This window comes from Stegodyphus dumicola, chromosome 8 (assembly GCF_044657685.1).
Source record: "Stegodyphus dumicola isolate Sdum_Otavi_A_Nest chromosome 8, ASM4465768v1".
Taxonomy (NCBI): domain Eukaryota; kingdom Metazoa; phylum Arthropoda; class Arachnida; order Araneae; family Eresidae; genus Stegodyphus; species Stegodyphus dumicola.
Window position 1 is genome coordinate 119096356 of NC_140775.1, and position 21274 is coordinate 119117629.

Here is a 21274-nt window from a genome sequence, read left to right on the forward strand (position 1 = left end):
AATAAGTATTATACTCGCAACCTCAAACTATAGATATGGTATTACTATCTTACTGAATTACAAGCTACATATTAAGTATTCTAATCTGGTTATATATCAAAAATATTGTATCGAGCATTGTAATAACTGGTAGTTATGTAATATTATGTTGAGTTATAAGCTCTACCCTAAGAATATGTGATGCAACATATTGAAATTATGAACATCGTATCGCTATGTATGCTTTAGTATGGAACTGTAAATTAAATTCTTTGCAATACAGAAACTGGATTATTAGCTGGATTATTAGCATAACGTTATAAGTAGTCTTGATTCAACTTGGCATTAACTATTTTATTGAATTACATGCAGAATTTTAGACTTTAGATTTTAGATATTGGTATAACTATATTGTTGCATTGTATCGCATAGTGCACAGAATTAATAATATTGAATTGATCATAGGTATTTTAATACATTGCATTTGTATATTTATACTGTTGCAAAATATGTCTTTTTATCCTCAGTATTGTACTGAAGTGTTGCTCTTGTGTATTGTATACAAAGTATTGCATTTAATTCGCTTTAGTTATTAAGAACATTGCCTTATAGGCATCATACTATTAAGAATATATATATTGCACTTCTTTTTATACCCTGAGATACGTACTGAATTAAATATTGTATTAATTATTTTACTGAACTAGCAATTGTGTTAAAATACTGTATGAAAGTTAAAGTAGTATTTTGGTCTCTTTTTGATTTAAATATTCCATTAAATTATAAATAGTATCATAGACGTAGCTTATCGATTTTATACTGTATCACATGTCTTGTATTGCATATTGCATAGAATTATTACCAATTACTTGACAATATGTATTTTTCTACATTGCATTTGTCTATATACTGTCACATACTCTATTTATTTACTCTTAGTATTGTATTGTACCTATTGTTGTGTCTTGTATACTAACCCTGTAAGCATGTTAATTTACCTATTGTATCACATATCTTACGTATTTGCAGTACATTATATTATATCGTATAACCGTATTGTATAATATATATATTAAATTGTGAGCTTCGTATGGATATGTTTCATCTTATATGAAATTGCAATGTTGTGAGCATCGTATACATAATAAAATTGCACTATAAGTCCCCTGCAATACAGGAAATGTGTAGTTGGTATCGTAATATAAATAATGTATCATTAATTTTGCATTAACTTTTGTAATTGAATGATATAGCATCCATTATCTTATGTATTAGTTGTAAATCATATTGTACTGTATACTGTATTATATAATATATACATTAAATTGTGAGCATAGTATAGATATGTATCATTTTGTATAAAATTGAATTATAAGCTCCCTGCAATACAGTACTGTGTAATATATATTAAATTGTGAGCATCGTATAGATATGCGTCGTATAAAATTGCACTAATATAGGAAATATACAGTTGGTATAGTAATATAAATAGTGTTTTATTAACTTTGCATTAACTATTGTATCGAACAATATGGCTTATTGATCTTATATTGAATTACCAATCTTGTCTTGCATCTCGTACAGAATCATTAGTATCGTTTTACCTTGTATTGGTATATATCTGTATATGTGTATGTATGTATATATGTGTGTATGCGTGTATATATAGTTGTATAATGTATCCTCTTTACCTTGCATTGGTATTTATATAGTTGCATAATGTATTTATGTATTGTATCCTTGCTTTGTACACTAACTATTGTATTGAACTTACCATCCGTATTAAGATCATTACATCATCGATATCATACTATCAGCATTATTATCAGCCTAGTATGTAGCAGCAGTAGCAGTTTTGTAATATTTAGCATTGTATCAGTTTGTAGTACTGTTTGTAAGTATTCTAGTAGTAGTTTTGTAGTATTGTAGTATGTAGCAGTAGTAGTTTTGTAATGGTGTTTACTCCTTTGGTTTTCTATTGTTATCGCTATCTGTATGTGTTTTGTTCTAATTATGTCTATGTGATTCTAGTATTTATTCAAAACTGGCACTTGCACCTTTGTAATCTTATGCTTTGTTAAAACTTCAAATGTACCCTTTATTTATCTATTTATTTTATTTTTTTTTTGAGCCCTTGTCTGGCCATGTATTTGTTGAACTTTGACTCAATAAATACTAGGCCCGGGCGGTTGGTGTGAACATGCTTCTGGGGGCTTCTTTGGTCTTTTGGACTGCCACCTGGATGGCCTGGTCGCTGGGTTTCGGTGTATGGTGCGAGGCGCCTGTGTGGCCCATCTGGCTCAAGATAGAGGTGGACGTGTTGCATATGCCAATTAACCATTACGGTAAAGGGATGGTGCACACGTCCCCCGTCAACTATCAACTATCAACTAACTAGCTTAACTGTAAACCGCAGTTGACCCCAGAAGTACCGCTGCGTTTTTCCTCCGCTCCATCCCAACACCTCACTGACCACGGCCGGCCCCGAAGGTGCCGCCGTCAAAGAAGCAAATCCGAAACAAATCTGCTAAAAAAGTCTTCTCTAAAAATCTCTTTTTCAGTCCAAAAAAAAAATCTCTCCTGCCTCCCGTGCAACGGCTTAAGAAAACTCGGTCGACACTCACCAAGAAACGCCTCAAAATCACTATTGGCTCAAACAACACTAAAATTAAAAATTTAACCAATCTTAAGGAAACCTGGACTCCCTCTAGCCAACTAGAAAAAAAAGTAATAAATAGCCTCTAAAATTCTCAGAAATCCAGAACTTTCTACAAGATGACAGACCCTTTCTTTCCAACGCAACAGAAGAATGTTTCCAACCTATAACTCTGTCAAAAAAATCGCCGCCCCTTAGAACTATTCGCCTCTGAACGAGCAAAACACGTGTTTTCAACCCCCGCGAAAAGAGAAAAATGCAGCTGGGCAGTTTGACCTCTAACCTCCAAAGAAGCCGACTCGTGAGAAACGGAAATACACCCGCGCCCTTTTAACTGTAACACATATTCTGCCAAACTTAAAGGAGCTTTGTCGTAAAGTTTAACAGCATTAAATATTATACATTAATTTTAAATAAGCTCAATACAAATTCATTAAACACAGTAAAATAATACGCAATAATTATACACAGCAAAAAATACATAAGAATTTTCCATAACATTATTACTATTATGCGTTGTTGGGAGAATGGGTAACAAAAGTCAAACTAATCTTCACTGATTACTGTAATTTATATGGTAGACAAGCTATAAAATCTGAATATGATGGAAAACACAAAGGGATGTCATTTTAGTAAGTATGTATTAATTAAATATAAATAAGTGTTCATAGATCGCCAAAAATGTAAACCACACAAGGAAATGATTAATTATCTACTATTATTCTTATATATAAAAATGCGTAGCATGTCCTTAATTTCGGTTTTTATCAATCCATTATAATACTGCACAATATTGCAAAAACTGTAGTATTTACAAATTATAAACTTACGTAGGGAAGGAGAAGTTGTAAGGGACACTTTCTCTTTGCCAGTCTATCCTGACAAATTCCATGTTAAAATCCCCTGGTATGACGCACTGCACGAACAAAAGTTCCTTCTCTTTTGCATCTGTCATCTCAATAACAACTCTGTGATAGAAAATATTGTGACCCTGAAAATAAATATATTTCATTATTAAAACACGTATGTGCCAATATGTAATAAATATATATTAAAATTATTATTGCTGCGTATTTGATCTCTGCTGAAAACAACACAATGAATCATTTGTATATCGATGATCCAAAATAGTTTCGCAGACATTAGTTATAGTGGTGTTCTTGTTACAGTAAAATAGCTGATGAAGACCACCATTCGTCAGCTATTATCAACATTTCTTAGAATATATGTGAACACTTATAAGGAATTATCGCTTCTTTGTGTGTGATGTCATGGAGTAAATGGTATGGGCAACCAGTTGTCAAATTTGAGAATGCATAGTTTAGATCTAGGTTAGGCATCCATAGTTTCCATAGTTTAGATCTAGACACAATTTATTTATCACATTTCCTGAAAAAAAAAAAAAACTAGTGTTAGTTACACACATTTAATGAACGTCTTTAAAGCAACTATATAACCTGTAAAATAAATCGGTACTTTCTTATTATTCACAAGCCCGCAAAAGTCGCCAACTCAATTGCCGACTTTGTAAATTCGCCAAAGCAATTTCGTTGACTATTTTTACGTCTATCAGTACTATCCTGCTTGTATGTTATGATAAAAAGGAGCATTTTCTACAAAACAAGAAATTTTAAGAAATAAAGCAAAGTTATAAAACATTTGAGCTATAGTAAATCTAATTATAAATGTTCTGTAAAAAATATGTATCGACTAAATTAAAAAATATATATATGTTCACGTAGAATGTATCCAGTGTTTACAGTTTTACATCAAATAAATATTGCTCAACGCAATACTTTTAGCTGAATAACATATAAATCTGTTTGCACTCAAATACAAGTTCGGTATACGCATTCGAGCAACGTTGCATGTTGACTCCAAAATGCTTAAAAAACACGATAATTTTACCACATGCTGAACTCGGTGTTGCGAATTCGAAAGTGTCGGAAAATCGTTGAATCCAAGTTCAATCATTCTAAGGGAGTTTTCACTATATTAAAAACAGAAAGAGAGAGATAAAGAAAAAAAGTGTTTATAAGTATAGGTAAAAGTTAGCCTTATACTGACGATGATTTTACGAAAACCTTTACTGTCTATTAGATGTAGGAATGAAGACCCCGTTGTAACTGATTCATAGCTACTTTGCAAATAAGCAGAATTTTCCACACAGCGATGTCTCGTTTATACTATCGAGGTCCCTAAGAACTTTTGAAAAATCTTTATGTCAGTAATTATGAGTGCTAGTTCTTTTAAATAACCACAAAACGCAAAAAATCACCACTCGCTAAATACAAATATTAGGGTAATTGACACACATTCTACACGGAAAAAAAGCACATCCATGTTAAGTGTCATATTTTCGCGAAATGATGTAATATATGCTTGTTTTTTAAAGCAGAGCTTAAGCTGTTATACATCTCTGAAATATACAGCATTTTTCTATTAAGCGTGAGTTAACATTTAGGTTTTTTCTAACCACCCACTTCTGAGCACTTTGTTACTTTACTTTGTTCTGAGCACTTTGTTACCTTTCTTTGCTAGTAACTTATTTTTAAATCTTTTATATTTTAAAACAGTTCTTTTTAATTTAATTAAACTTCACTTCTTTATTTAAAATTATATCAGGCAAACTGTTATAATTTTGACTGAGAATGTCTCATGTAAGTTATTTACAAAGACAGACTGATTTTTCTAACGTGCTTTTTATTCTATCTCGATAAAAAATTTCTCTATTTAACTCACATATTTTCCACATCGTTTACGTTGGTTTCTCAGATTGAAATTAAGGGGCGATTGAAATATAAGAGTGAAATTTTTGTTGAAATTTTTCCTCATAGGTAATAAAAGATATAGAAATAGTTGCACTACTGTTGTAGAGGGATATAGCGATACGCGAGTATACATTTAAAATAATTCAGTAACGGCTGCCTTCAGGATTGTTAATATCCCCCCTTTCACGTAATGGACTGCTACCCATTTCTTAGTCCACTTGAATCAACAAATATTCTTTCTAGTTTAAGTAACTTGGAATTTGAGATCTTATTATTAAATCCTGTTGAAAATCTTAAAATAAATTTAGAGTGAAAGTATGGTAGATATAATCTGTTTTCCCTTAATTAAATACTCCTTTTTATTACTGGTAAAAGTGTAAAGCTATATTACCTTCAAAAATATCTAGAGCTGAATAAAGCGGAGTTTAGTTTATGAACTGAACTAAAAAAACTTGAAAAAGCATGAGTAAACAAGTATATTTCAAATCTACTGTGAAAAATGTCACAGAGGGAGGAATTTCTCAAGACGAATTAATATACGACTAACATACTTTTTTTTTTTTTTTTTTTTCAGAAATAAGTGTTTGTAACACATTTTTAAAAGCGAATTTCGCTTAATAATTTAATTATCATTAGAAATTTTCAATGACTTCTAATTATCCATAATTAGTTAAGCAGTTGTATGTATAGTTCAAGCATGGTTTTCAAGTAAATACGGCGTCCTATCTTCTAAATCATGACCAGTTGTTTTAATTTACCTTTATATATATATATATATATATATATATATATATATATATATACATATATGCAGGGTGGTCATAAATATATTTTCCGAAATATGAACCCCTAGTGGCATGAACAGTCGAAAAGAATGCGCTCAACTAATCAAAATAAAAAAAAAAAATTCCTGTCATATCTTGTGTTGTCCCTGGTTCTTTACAATGCTCTTCCTTGCATCTGTTTTACGCCGGCAGTTTTCGTCCTAAAACAGTCTGAAAGTTGTTTGTACGCATAATAGATAAATAATTTAACCACAGAAATTGTTGTTATGGAAATAACAAATGCGTGCATTATATCATTCTTACATACAAAGAATGTGAAAGAATTACATACTTTCTCAAATTTATCTTTTTAGTTTGGATAAAAAAAATTGTTCCAGATTTATTCAGTGTGTATGGACAAATTTCTGGTATTAGCAACTACTCTTCGCATTTATTGCGTTAGAAATGATATAAGAATTTCATTGCTTTAATAAAATCCAGCTTGTTTTATAAAAATTTCATGACTTCCTTTGTTATAATGCAGTAGACTCAGTAGTGATGTATATTATTGAGAGGATTTAACGCACCATTTCATCTTCATAACAGAAAATGATTCCTTGGAGATAACGAAAACTGAAACACATTACACTAGTTGAGATTCTTGCATTTAATTCCTTCTGTATTGGCGTCTTCCCTAGAATATTAAACATCTAAGCATGCATCTAAAACATGCATTGAAATTGAGAACAAAAACATGTCACAGCCGCGACGAGTCATAGATTTATTTCCTTGTAACCCTACTTTGAATTCAATTAAGTCACAGCGCGTGCGGCTTCGTAATAAGTCATCTTGGAGTTAATCATATCCTGAGAATTCAATCAGAGAGATCGGGAGCAAGAAAAATGGCTCACAGGAAGAACGAACTCTTGGAATTAATTAACAAATCGAGTTCAGTGCAAACACTGGAAGACAGCGGGAACCATTATTTGGTCTAGAACTCCTTCCAAAGCTTAACAGTGATAGGTAATGAACTTCGCTATGCATTCCTTGTAGGGTTGACATGAGCAGTAGGAGAGAAATACTGAAATTTGTAACTCCTTTCAAAATGAAAACGCCGCTTTCTCTGTGTGCCACATATTCTTAATTCCATTTCTTCCATTTTAATTACATTTCGAAGACGACATTGGGGGTTGGGGTAAAGAGAGGAAAAAGCGTGAATTTTATATTTAATTTTTGCAAAAGTATTTGGGTATCTTCCTGAATTATTCAAGACATCCTTCCCCCGCCCAAAAGAAAAGAATTCTTTTCATCGGAAAAGAAATTGCATAATAAAACATGTGTTTTTCTGTTTATTGCATATTTAAATGCGAAGCGTAAATATTTAGGAAACTTTACTCATTTGGAATTATGAACCTTGATACTGAATGTACAGAAACACCTCAAGTCATTTTAAAATATAATTTTATTAAGAACCGACACAAACATCTAAAGCTTGAAAATGAATTAAGTTCTATTAAATTCCAAAACACACACTAGAAGTTTTGTTTAAACTTTTTTATTTGTTTTCAGTGTCAAAACGGAGATAAAGTATAGGTGTGTATTACATTTCCTAAATCAAACAATAAACTATATATCTAGATATTAAATACATTGTCAAAATTTTTAATAACGATCACATCTATATTTATACAATTTTTAATGCATTATGTTTGAACCCTAAAAAAGTAGAGCTTGTCATACTTAAATTTACTTCTCTACGCTCATGATACTTATGTACTAATTAGGATTAGTTTGAATTCGCATCATTAGAGTAACATGTCTTGTAATGATAAATAAATAAATAAGAAATAAGTTGCGAAATGCTAAGAATTCATTATAAATTCAATTTTAAGCGATTAAATTATCTACATGTGCTTTATATAGTGGTTAAGAAACTAAACTCTAATAGTTTGATCGGGATTTAATTGCAAACATCTCAAAGGATTAATTAAATATGCAATTAATGGTTTTATTACTATTATTATTGGCCAATCATCACAATTATTATTGTTAGTCAATCATCTTAAAAATGTCCTTCATGAAGGCATTTAGGACGTCATATGTTTTATAGCCAAATACACTGACGGAGAAAAATTATCTACTTAAATTAGACTCAAAATTGAGCAATAGAAAATTTTCATCATCCATAACATTTAAAAAAAAAGTTTTTTTTTTTTTTTTACTTTCTTATGAGCAAACTTTATTTATGCTGATAATGCAAGAAGCAAAAGTTTTATTCATAATCAAATCAAAAATTTCTCATTGTAATTCATTATACAAATGCATATGATATAGTAGCTACCCACACAAGCGACGTTCTAGTGACCCTGAGCGAAATTCTTGTTTCATGAAGATTAACTACTAATGATTAAACTTATACTGAATGATATAAGTCAGAAAACAACGGACATCAGTGCTCCTTGAAGACAATGCCCTCTAAATATAATCCTCTTGCTTGGGTTCATTGTTTAAAGAAAGTGATGAAGAAAGACTTCCATGAAGCGGTTAAAGTGTTCTGTGGAATAGCATATACGTCGCTGTTGATGGTAGCTTCCATTTCGTCAACTGTCGACAAAAGAAATGCAAATATTCTCTCCTTGACTTCCTCAAAAGGTGGAATCCGGAGATGAATAATTAAGTCAAATTCGAAAGCCAGAAAGCACACGATGATTGTCGAGATGCATGTTTGTCGTTGCACTATTCTGCTGCAATAGTATTGTCTCTACCAACTGTCTTGCTTAGAGTTCTGTCGATCTTCATTTTCTCGCTGTACCCGCTGAGTCTGTAGGACACAGCCTGTTTGAAAGAAGGTTACGACTGCCTTAATACCCAACCGCACAGGCTAACAATCTATGGCATACTAATTGCCTGACATCTAGCTTTCCACGGATATAAAAACGTCATACATGCCCAAATACATTCTGCCAGAGTTATAGAGACATTGGGTATCTTTTTGGAAGCAGGAAAGTTGAAAAATTAGCAACGCCTTCGCCGGGAATCGAACCGCGGACCTGTCAATCATGCGCTGATCGTACAGACTACTACACCACGAAGGCTTGTTAAAAAGGCGGGAGAAATACTTTATATACTCCTCCTTTTAAAGGACGACTGGGGCTTTTAGGGGACCCAACCGCCAAATCCTGGGTGAGGAGAATCATCCCTTTTTAGTTCGGGCGCCATTGTAGAGACATTAGGTATTTTTTGGAAGCGGGACAGAGGAAAAATTAGCAACGCCTTCGCCAGGAATCGAACCGCAGTCCTCTCAATTACGCTTTGAGCGTGCAGACCACTACATCACGAAGGCTGGTTAAGAAGGCGGGAGAAATAACTTATAGAGTTTCCAACTCCCGTTGGTAAATATTAAATAATTTTCTTCTTATTCTTGTAACCTATGCTGTAAACTTGAAAGAGACTAAAAGATTAAATTCGGGCTTTTCTTTAAAGCATACTCTACAAAGACTATCAGGAGAATATCTGTGCTAGTCCAAGGGCTATGGCACTGCTGATATATTCTGAAATTCTGTACTTGCTTTTGATATGAATACACAGTTTTCAGTGAAAACCGCTATATCGTCACATATGAAATTGTCTCAACATAAAAAAACTGTGCCTGAAAGATAAAAGAATATTTCATGAAAACTGGAATGTTATGGTTAGCAAAACTGGATACACCATCGTTGCTTCTGGGCTTGAAAACGGGATATAAGACATGGATGCTTGTAGTTGTTCATCCAGACTTTTGCTCTGCCGGTCCCTCCTTGCAGCACAACTTGCGAAAACTTTCCGGGATGACAATGTAAAATGACTTATAGGTTTGTCCATTCGCAACCAAGGCTAAGCTAGCAACTGCCTTATCGTTGTAGATAAAAGAGATGATTGCGCATTCTAAGGCATATTAACCAGCATAAGTGTGTTTAAGATGCTTGATCTCTCTAAAACTATTGGATGATAAAAGGAACACCTTAAAAGTTAAAAGAATAGAAAAATAAGGTTTTAAAGCATACCAGAAAGAGTAGCAAGAGCTAATTAATCTAATCAAAATTCAAAATAATAGGTCATTCAAGAACAACAAAATGAAGCAGTTTCTTGAATGATTAAAACTTATTTTCAATAATATTACAAATTTGGATGAAAATTCAGTTTATTCAGTTTAAAATAAAGGTACATGCTTAATAAGTTTTAAGGATTCTGGAACGAAACTTTTGTGTATTCACAAATTAGATACCACAAACTTAACTTGACCCCAAATTTTGAATTATTGTTATAGTGTAACTATGAGGTTGTAGAGACATTACGTTATTTAAGCTGTAGACTTGACAAATGAGCAATGCCCTCGCCGGGACTTGTGTTTCTCGAATACGGGCCGAGTGTGCTAACCGTTACACCACGTGGGAATGCTGGAAGGGATGGCGACTGGAGATTAAGGGGAACCAAACGCCAAATCCTGGTGGTGAGGAATCATTATCCACCATCCTTTTTTATTTCGGGCGCCACTGTAAGGAAGTTAGGTTCTTTTGAAGCACGAAACATGAAAAAGGAGCAATACCCTCACCGGGACTCGAACCTCGAATACGCGCCGAATGTGCTAACGATTACACCACAAAGGTATGCTGGAAGGAGGGAGAAAATACCTTATAAGATTCTTGATATAAATAAATCGATATAATAAAATTTATTCAAATCTCTTTGCACGTTAATAAACAAATTTTCCTAATTCCAGTTTTAGCACAGGAACTAAAGTTTATGCGAAAGTACCTAGTAGCAAAGAACAGTGAAATACTCTCGTCGCATACTCACCTGCCGTAAATGGCCACATTTTGAAAATATAGTTAAATAATTAATATACATAGGAGACTTCAGAGATTTTAAGTATATGCCAGATACGAAATTTAAGTGCTTAGAATAACGCTTATTAATCAAAATAATACTTCGGAAATAAATAACAAATAACATTTGAATATATTAGATATTATATATGTATGAAATTACGTAATTATTTGACGCTGTTATCAGAAATATAAACTGAATTAAAACAGTACAACGTTTATAAAAAGATCTATGCAAAGTAAATACGTTCCTGCTTAAGAAATGAAATGATATAAAGGAGTGTGTCACGAAATGATCGTTTTTGTCAAAATATCTGAAATCAAACATAAGATGTTAACGAAGCTTATTAAATCAAATTACCTTAAACTAATTGCACGTAAGCTAGAAAATCACATGCAATTGCATGCAAAAAGAAAAAAATTCTTTTTTAATATTATAAAATATTAAAATTTAAAATATAAATGTTAGTTGCAAATCCATTATTAAAGTTCGTTAATGAAGTAGAAATACAAAGGTTTGAGGATTTAAAATAAACTTAGCAAAAACGTTTGATTGATATTCATGGAAGCCTTATATTCTTAAAAAATGGTTAAAATATTCACGTAAATAACAGGCTTTTGTTAGCTATTTTAACTATACACAGCATAGCAAAATTATAAAAAACTCCGCTTTAAAAAAGAACTTGAGCAAATTCTAAATTCCTACGAAATTATTATTCTTAGAAAAATGAATTTTACTACATCCACTTTTAGTGTGAAACAGTTTTTGATATTTTTAGTTACAGCTCATTTACATTCTCTACAGGACTTCTTTCAAATGGTAAAGAAAATTGAAAGGTGGCAAGGAATTCCGACAAATCGATAAAAATAACAAGAGCTCCTTGGAAGTTTGATCTTATCACGAAATTTCTTACGCACACGCATGATGCCCCCATATGTAAAAACATATCTACTGTTATAATTTTCCTGGAACTGATGAATATATTTTCATACAATTCGAAGATGGTATGATAAATACCAGCTGCCTGTCCAGTATTATTTTTATGGAAATTTATTTTATTTATTCAGGTTTTATGATATAAAAATATTTCTGGAAAATTTCACATACTTTCCATGGTAGGTCTTTAGCAGAGGAGTTTCAATGAATACTTACACATTTTTAAGATTTGGAAATAATGACATGAAGAAACGTAATGCTAGAATTAATGCATATTGGATTATAAGGGCAATTTTAATTTCTGGAGATAAAATGATTTTAAATTAATAATTTTGTTTCTAGTTTATCAGTTGTCTTCATTTGTTACTTGTCACGCGTATCCTCAAAGTACTATCTGAATACAAAGTTACTATAGAATTATAACCATCACCGAGACTAACTGGCACTGAAATCCATCCATGCATTAGAAATGCAGAAATATAAATGTTTAAAGGAATGGAAACTTTAAAATAAAATTTAAAAAATGTAATTTTTTACAAAATTAAACAATGCAATCCTTTTCGTTTCATGAAGCATAAATTACTTGTCTAAGCCCGGTGCATCCCAGGCAATACTCTCAGCGATAAAAAAAAAACTAAATGACGCTTCCTGCCCCGTGTTTGAGGAGTTAAGGATCCGGTGATATTTTAGGGAAGAAGGGAGCGGGAAATTCATTTCTATTTTTACTAAAGTAAAGTAATGAAATTAATTTCGATTTACTTGACTATCAAATTAAGACTAAATTTTTCCAATATATTAAAATTTATAAAAAAATATATTTTTCCTCCATAACATAAAATGCATAAACTATATATTTCCGGCTAAAATTAAAGTAAATTTTATCTTAAACGTATTTAAATTAAACTAAACTTAACTTGACGTGATATAATCTTTATCGTTTCTGCTAAAGTATTAACATTAAAATATTGTTGAATTTTATTTATGTTATTTAAATCATTGTCTAGGAATCTTCATAAGAGAATTATTAAGTATTATAAAAAACAATGTAAACAATGTAAAATGATATAACAAGAGTCGTTTCAAAAATTAAATTAATAATTGAAATGGAGCACCTTTTATTATCTAAATGTAATATTGACATCAAGTAAAAATTTAAAGCATGCAAAGAAACAAACAGCAAGCTTATTTTTACTTGGCATATAAAGATGAAAGTCTGTTTCAGAAAGTTACAACTGCAGAGGGTAATTACACAGTAATTAATTTATTAATTGCGAGTAATTAATGAAATTAAATTTTTTGATTACTTTAAGCAAGAGGACGCAAAGCCTTTCCACTTAATGGAACATCCATGTAATAGATTTAACTTCATGAAACCTTTCTGTAATATTTTAAGGTAAATATGCTCGAATTCATATTACAGCTAGGAACAGGTAACAGGTGACGAAGAACGGTTGCACCTGGATCTGAGGTAAGCAGGTACATGCTGCTTGTCCTCCAATGTCTTGAGCTTATTGAAGCAATTAAGGATAAGGTGAGAAACATGGCCCTGCAAGGGCTAGGTGGCTGCACAATGGCTACAGATTTGGGAACAAAGGGTGCAAGAAACGTATTGCAATACCAGAATATAAAACAGAGAACATACTTTATGAACATCAACGAAACCTTTTAAGCAGTAGGCCGGCCGGTTGCCAGAATTTGAACCCAATATGAGTTACCTATTTCTGTAAGTCTTAATAATCTGGTTACTGGAGAGACTGTGTTGTATTAAATAGGAAAAAGGCCCACAGGAATAATGCTTACATGTATAAATGCTCACAGTGAAACAGGCCACACAGAAATATGCCCACATAGAAAAAAGCTCACACGGAAAAATGCTCACTTAGAAATATGCTCATAAGGAAAAAAGCCCCCATGGAAATATGCTCACATGGAAACAAGCCCACCGATAAATAATTCACCTATAAATATTCTTACATTAATGAATCAATAATTTATGGATTTGAGCATCATACACCTATTTGAACTTTCTAAAAAAATTATTTAAATTACCAAACATACACGTGGTATATATTTCAAAAGCTGTATAACTTATATGCAGATTCAGTTGCTATTTGAAGACTAACAAATGGGCACTTTTGCATTAAGAAAAGGAGAGGAGGAAGGAAGTAAAAAGGAAACAGAATATACAGTGAAAAATTATTACAATTTTAATTGTTAAAAAATAAAATATTAATAAATATAAGTTACAAATTTTGTAATATAAGCATTTGGAAGAATAAGCAAATATAAATGATTATTTTATATAAATTACGTAAAACATTTAATTTTATCATAGACTTCATCATAGGATATTACATGATTCGCGATTACCCAAATGTAAGTTTTCATATTTTCTTTTTCTTTTCTTTTCTTTTTTTTTTTTTTTTCTACTTCAGTACATCCTGTATTTACATTAGCTAATAACAAATGTTGATGGGCTAAGTTTTCAGTCCGTCAAATAAAAACCACATACTGGGATGGCTACAATTAAATAATGAATTTAGTGCGTTATGAAAGGCTGCGCAAGAATTTGTGGTTTTAAATTTTTCGAAGGCTGCTTCATAATGTTCAACTGAGAGGCATAATCAAGGTGCTTAAAAATGTTCATTTTATTTCTAAAATTTTCAATTTCTGCAGATATTTTACAATTTTTTTGGCTCTTAACTTAAATAACTAGATTCAAACATCAATTTCTATAGATACACATCAAAAGCTTGCAAAAACAGAGTAAAAACAAAACATAATTGTTGGCAGTTACAGGAAGAAATGTCGTGCAGGGGCAGTAGTATAAAATATTATAGTACATGCAGAACTTTACTACAGTTTTCATGCTTTTATTTACAGCTTCTGAAAAGGTTAATGTGAGCGTTTGTACATGTGAACATATTTCATGTGAGCTATTTCATGTGAGCTTTCGTGTGAGCATATTTCTTAAGTGAGCATTTTTCCACGTGAGCTTTTCTCCATGTCGGCATATTTCCGTGTATGCTTTTTTTCCTGTGAGCTTTTATACCTGTGAGCATTTTTCCTGTGGGCACTTTTCCGGTCACTATTAAATCCACCAATACAATTTATATGGTCAGCAAAAAGATTTGTTTTAATTTTAGTTTTTGTTTGCATATTAGTAAATTCATGTATTAATTTTTCTGACATCTATACGCTAGTTAGATCTCATAAAGGGATTTTAAAATTGTTATCAATCAAAATATTTATATTAAACTGGAAATGCGACACAATGTTTTTCTTTTGTTATTACAAAATCATACCCTAAAGATTTAATATAATTAGAAATATTTTCAAAATTCAGATAATCTTTTCTGTGATTTATAGTAAGTAAAATTGAACGAATTATCACACAATAATTTATCTTAATATACTATGCGAGTTTTTAATTATAAGACAAATTCTTAATGGCATAAAATACCTCTTTTAGTATTTTTTCTGTATTTATTTGTTTGTAATAAACGATGCTAAACATTAATTTCTGTAAGAAAAATTATAAATATAATGCATTTATAGATCTTGTACTTGTCACACCTTCTTAAGTAAATTAATTGTTTTTGAGAATATAATTATTCAAAATCAGTATTTCAAAAGCACTATTAGAAAACTAATGTTCTTGAACAGTATATTGTATTCTGAATCAGTGTTGTATTCTGAATCGTCACTAGAATTTGAAGATCGAATTGAATTTCAAATCATCTCAGGCTGTTTTTTCCTACAAACATATTTTCTATCAGTTCCAGCGAAAAACAATAATTCTTTTCATGCTATATTTTTTATAGCTAGATGTTTCATTACTTCGCTCACCCGAGACGAAATCAATTATTAGAGTCTCCTAGTACATTTGATTGATCGGTGTTTCTGGCAGACATATTTCCTTGGAAAGTGAACTTGCATTTTATTCGACAAAAGTTACCTGATTTTTTACACTTTCAAATTACAAAACTGATGATCAAGCAACACTATTATATTTCTTTAAACATTTTTTACTGCCCACATAAGCATATCACATCGTATCAGTTTCAAATAAATTACACCAATTGCAGTTACATGATTGCGGCTCTGCTACTGCTGACGACGCTACTGGTATTGTTTGCAAGAGATTCAATAGTTTGGCGATCCCTTTCTGTAATATTATAATATTTTAGTTCTAGGCCTCATTTTTCATAGAACAGTATCATTTAGCTTTCCGAAAGCTGTGAATTATTGCGTTGTAATGTTAGAAGCAATACTAAACTCGTCCGACACACATTTTGCTTTTATTCTTAATATTTTGCTTATTCTTCCTTCTTAATTATTCCATCTTGTAAGAGCTTATGTCTTCCACTTGTAGTTATCTTATTCATTATTTTAAAATTTGGAAAGTGGTCCAGAAATTATGCTTTTATCTTTTTGTTACCTCACGTAAGCAGTTTTACTATGCGAACTTAATGCAGAAGATCCAAATTATGCAAAGATCAAATATTTATTAACAAATTAATTTATTTATGTCACGAAAAATAAAAGTATTCATTTTGCTCTTCTGAATTACAAATAATATATATTAAAATTTCTAGGATGTGTGTATATTCCAAGTTAATTTTATTAATGTTAAAAGCCTTGCGTAAGAACAAAGTGACAATGTAATGTAAATTGCTTCTTGTCAATGGCAGGGAAAACATTTTATCAAAAATTTACAACAAGTCAGGTAGAAATATAAAATCACTAGAATTAACGAAATAAGGAATCTGATACAAAGGTATAAAATTGTGTCACCAGAAACTACATAAGAAGAAAAACAGAACAGGCGGAGCAGTAACTAACTAAAGCAGATTCAGCAAAATCTCTGCAGTTTCAAACAGATAATTCTTTAGATTTTCAGATCGCTTTGTTAAAACGCTGTGTATCTTAACTGCATGAGCAAGCAACACAAGCTATACCACATGAAGAAAATTTTTTTTTTTTTGGGGGGGGGGGGGCGTAATAAAATATATCACAAAAATTTTTATCCTAAAACTTCGATCAAGCGAAAAGGCAGAGAAATATAATAGTAAATCAGTGAATGGGAAACAGTCATCTCGAGTTTTTTGGCACCTTATCCAATTGCCTTTTCTTATGTAAATACATATTTTACAGTGCAAACACGTGATATAAAAAATAATTTTATGCAAAAAGCGAGCAATGTGAAATTGTCTTCAGTCTGTTTGCTTCACTCTGAAGCAGAATATATTCAGTGAGGATGAGAAGTTTGAGCCCAAAGAATAAAGTTCCGGCGCTGCTTTTCAGTTTCATGGCATTATCTGTGTATGAGTTATCGAAATAGGTGGATGAGGTATCGGAATCGCAGACTGACGAAAATAAAATTATGCTCTTGAAAATGAATAATGAGCAATTAATTGGATTAAAAAAGAAAATGATTCATGAATTGGAGATAGGTGCTCTAATTACGGATGAAAATAAATTTCGTCGAACAACATAATAAAAATATATTTATTTAAGTAGATAGTTGTTAGTATCACGAAGTTATTGCTATTTTGTATCACATAAAGTTATGCAAAATAGTTCATCAAATATTGACAATTAAGATAATGTTCCTGTAAATGTTGAAACGAAGTTATCGAAACAGAGAATTGAAAATTTTTCCTGCATTATCAGTTTATTGTATTATTATTTGCATTATCAGTTCCTGTATTATCAGTTACTGCTTTGAATTCAATACTTGATCACGGTCTGTCAGTTTCTAAAATTTCTCTTATGGAGCGGTGGAAATTAAATTCTTTTCCCAAGTTTCAGGAAACGTTGGTCATCAGATAATGCCTCCTAGTTTCAGAAAAGACCAAAGTGGAAGAAGCTAAACCAAAATAAAATGAGACTATTTAGTGCAATTTGTTTAATGGCCGGACGCTTTAACAGCCGTTAGCCTTGCGCCAGGACAAGGACCGGAAGTGGTGAAGGACCATTTCATTATGGAAGCATCTAATAAGTGGCCATCGTGACGTTCTATGAAGGGACGGACAGACATTATGCGGGTTTCGAATCCGAGCCCATCGCTACGGCAGTCAGGGTCACTAAGATCTATAACAACAGGGCGGCATTTAGCGTAAATTAAAGATAAAAATCTGCCGCCCTTGAAATAGAAGCTTCGCAGAATTATTAAAACCTGTCCAGGTACCGATGGAAAGTTTCGAGTGATTAAAACTTAAGGTTTCTTGCGAGCTAAAATGCTCTATTACAAAACTATCTCCATTGCCCATAGTTTACAGCAATTTAACCTTATTTATTTACATATTTAGTTTTTATCAAATTTATTAGAAATACAACATTTTTAAAACTTAATTTTTTACTCCAGCATTATTTATAGTTATATACTTTTGGCATAAAAAATTTTGCTTGAAATGTTGTTCACGGAGCGGATGAGGTTTATTATTCAATAACTAATGTTTTGACAACATGACGTGAATCGTTCTCCAGCATTAATCGATAGTCAAGTGTTGATGAAAAGTAAAGTAATAAATAATGATACGCCAGGGTCTCATCTTGTATATAAATTTCTGTAATTTGTAAAGCCTTTGTTTTACAGACTTATGCAGCCATTACCCCTGGTATGTCTCTTACGATAGCAGGTCGATCATAGTTATCCTATAGACAACTTTAATAGATCAATGATGTGTTGATGACATCCTGCGTTTGCGTTACTTTTCATGGCAAGCCATCCTGGAGCCAATTTCGCACACGATAATGTTAGAATCCATACAGCTCTATCTATGGACTGTCTTCGAGCTGTTGATGCTCTTCCTTCACCAGCAAAGGTCACCAGACATTTCGCTAATCGAACACTTAGGGGATATTGTAGGTCCCCAGATTCGGGCATCCCAAAATGTCGCAGACCTGGACCGACAATTGAGGGACGCCTCATAGAACGTACTGCAGTATGAGTTAGGAATCTTTCTCACTCCTAACCTCAGCGTTTACAAATATGCATCCGCCGCCAGGGTGAGTTTTGCATATTCACTATGTAACTGCTAGCCCTTAATGTGTCCTTATTGCCTTGAATATTTAATCATTTCATTACCTGTGTATAGTCATATGTACTCTCAATAAAATTCACTTTCTTGGTGGTTCTTCGTCTCCTCTTTTTTCTGCAAAAGCGTGTATTTGTAGAACTAAGGATTATTTTCAATCATGCTCGTAAAGTGTTTCGTACCTATCCAATCCATAAACTTAAGTGAACTGAAAGCTTTGGAGTGTGAGTTTCCTTGCAATTAAAACAAACATCTTGAAATAGACTTGGAATTAAAATGAATGAAATTTTTCAAATTTATTTATCGCAAAATACAGTAAATGACTTTGTCTCCCAGAACATTTGTAATTGCATGTTTTAGATAAATTTTATCTTAGGGGTAAAACCTCAACTGGCACAAAACAACTCAGTATCAGCTGTTTTTATTTTTCATCTTCACCTTCATTATCCTTATCATCTTTAACAGCATCTGACATAATACTTTCAAGAATCTGATTATCAGAAAAAGAAACTTTGAGGAACAGCAGTTGAACCAACACATAGATTTTCTTTTCTTAGTTTCCTATTTTGATCTGAATGTGTTGACTATGTTCAGTTTGATTTCAAAATTTCAAAAGACTAACTTTCCAACTAACTGCTGAAACATTTATTCAATGATATGTTTCTTAATACTTTGTAGTAAATTGGTACTAATTATTTCTGAAATTGGAATACGTATTTCATTTCTGATTTTTTTTTTTTTTTTAAATTAATCCACCTAACCTCATCAATTGCGTGCTGTAACAGTTAGGTGGGCCTAAGTTGTGATTTTGAACGCCGCGGAAAAGACCAACATATCAAGAGCGCCTCGAACCAAAAATGATTGCAAAATACTAGTATATATATATATATATATATATATATCAAACGCCTGAAAATAGCACATTTGTAATTTTAAAATTCAAACTTTTGTCGTCATTTTTATTACTCTTCTAGATGTGCAAATTATATCGTACATTATATTGAGTAATGTCAGGAATTATTTATCTTAAATATTTTCTACAGAAAAGACTTTAATCCAGTAATTTATTACTAGGTTCTTTATTAATCCTTGTGATGAAATCCGAACGTTCTATTTTTCTGTAACACATAGCTTATAAGAAATTAAAGAATTTTGTCAATTTTTGTGCGTATATAAACATTAAAATCTTATTAAATATGATATTTTTGTGAAAAAGGTTTTAATGTATTTTGTATAATATGTAAATAAATAATGTATTTAATTATTATAACAATTCGATATATTTTATTGGAAGAAATAAAGTATGAATTACTCGGATTTTTTTTCAGGAATATGTTATTGGCGGATATTTTTCACATGGATAATTCTGTCGTTCTCTGTCTTTTGATTTCTACCGTGAAATAACTTCATTTTTTAAATTATTATTTTAGCTGTATCTATTTGCCTCTCAGCGCTAGAGACCCCTCAAATTCGCCTCTTGTATTAGAAACAATCTTTAATATTTTCTTATATCTCATTTTACGCAAATAAAACGGAACAATTTTTATTCTCAGAATATGTTGGGTACTTAATAATATTCGAAATTTATTAAATTCGTTTGGCGTAAAAATATCTCTTAGTATGTTCTGAGATTTTACTTCGACCTGAATAGCAACGCCTTTCTTTTTAAAAGCGCTAATTGTAATATTTTTATACTGCAACTGAGCAATTTCAAACAAAAAGATTGCGCATTGTTTCATTTTTGCTGTTTTAAAATATTATCCTAAGTTGCGTGTGAAAGTGAAGTTAAATGTACAGCTTTCCCAAACAAAGCCGATTTATCAAATCGTCATGGTTATTCTAAGATCAGTCACCAGTTTAACGTAAAACTGACGTCATCACTGAAACCTTCATCGGACAGTCTACGTTGCTGAATGTATACCACCCCAATTAAATCTAAATTACTAGAAACTCGCCCACCACACAATTCCTGTTTAGTGGACCCTGAATTCAACTGAGTACTGGAATAAATGTTTTCTGCTCAGCACAGAGCTCCTCTCATTTTCACCCTAACGAGTAACTGGAAGTCTCATTCATCAAAGGGTGATTACAGTTGTCTACTAAAAGAGCGAAATCTAGTGGCGATTGATAGTTTAATCGGTTGTCTACTGGCAGCACAAGATTGGTGACGGTGATTTCCGGTTCCGGCACTAGTGGAACCTCAGCGAGCCGTTATTTAGATGCAGCTTGCATCTCATATCATTAGAATGGTTTATAGGT

General features: G+C 31.9%; 1 protein-coding gene across 1 annotated transcript in view; it reads right to left on the reverse strand.

Moving 5' to 3' along the window:
- Positions 1 to 21274, reverse strand: part of LOC118186279 (uncharacterized) — a 284508-nt gene that overhangs the window by 209474 nt on the left and 53760 nt on the right. Inside the window, exon 3 of the mRNA XM_085822330.1 lies at positions 3466 to 3626. Within this exon, the coding sequence (XP_085678456.1) occupies positions 3466 to 3626 (161 nt within the window). The remainder of the gene's footprint in view (positions 1 to 3465; positions 3627 to 21274) is intronic.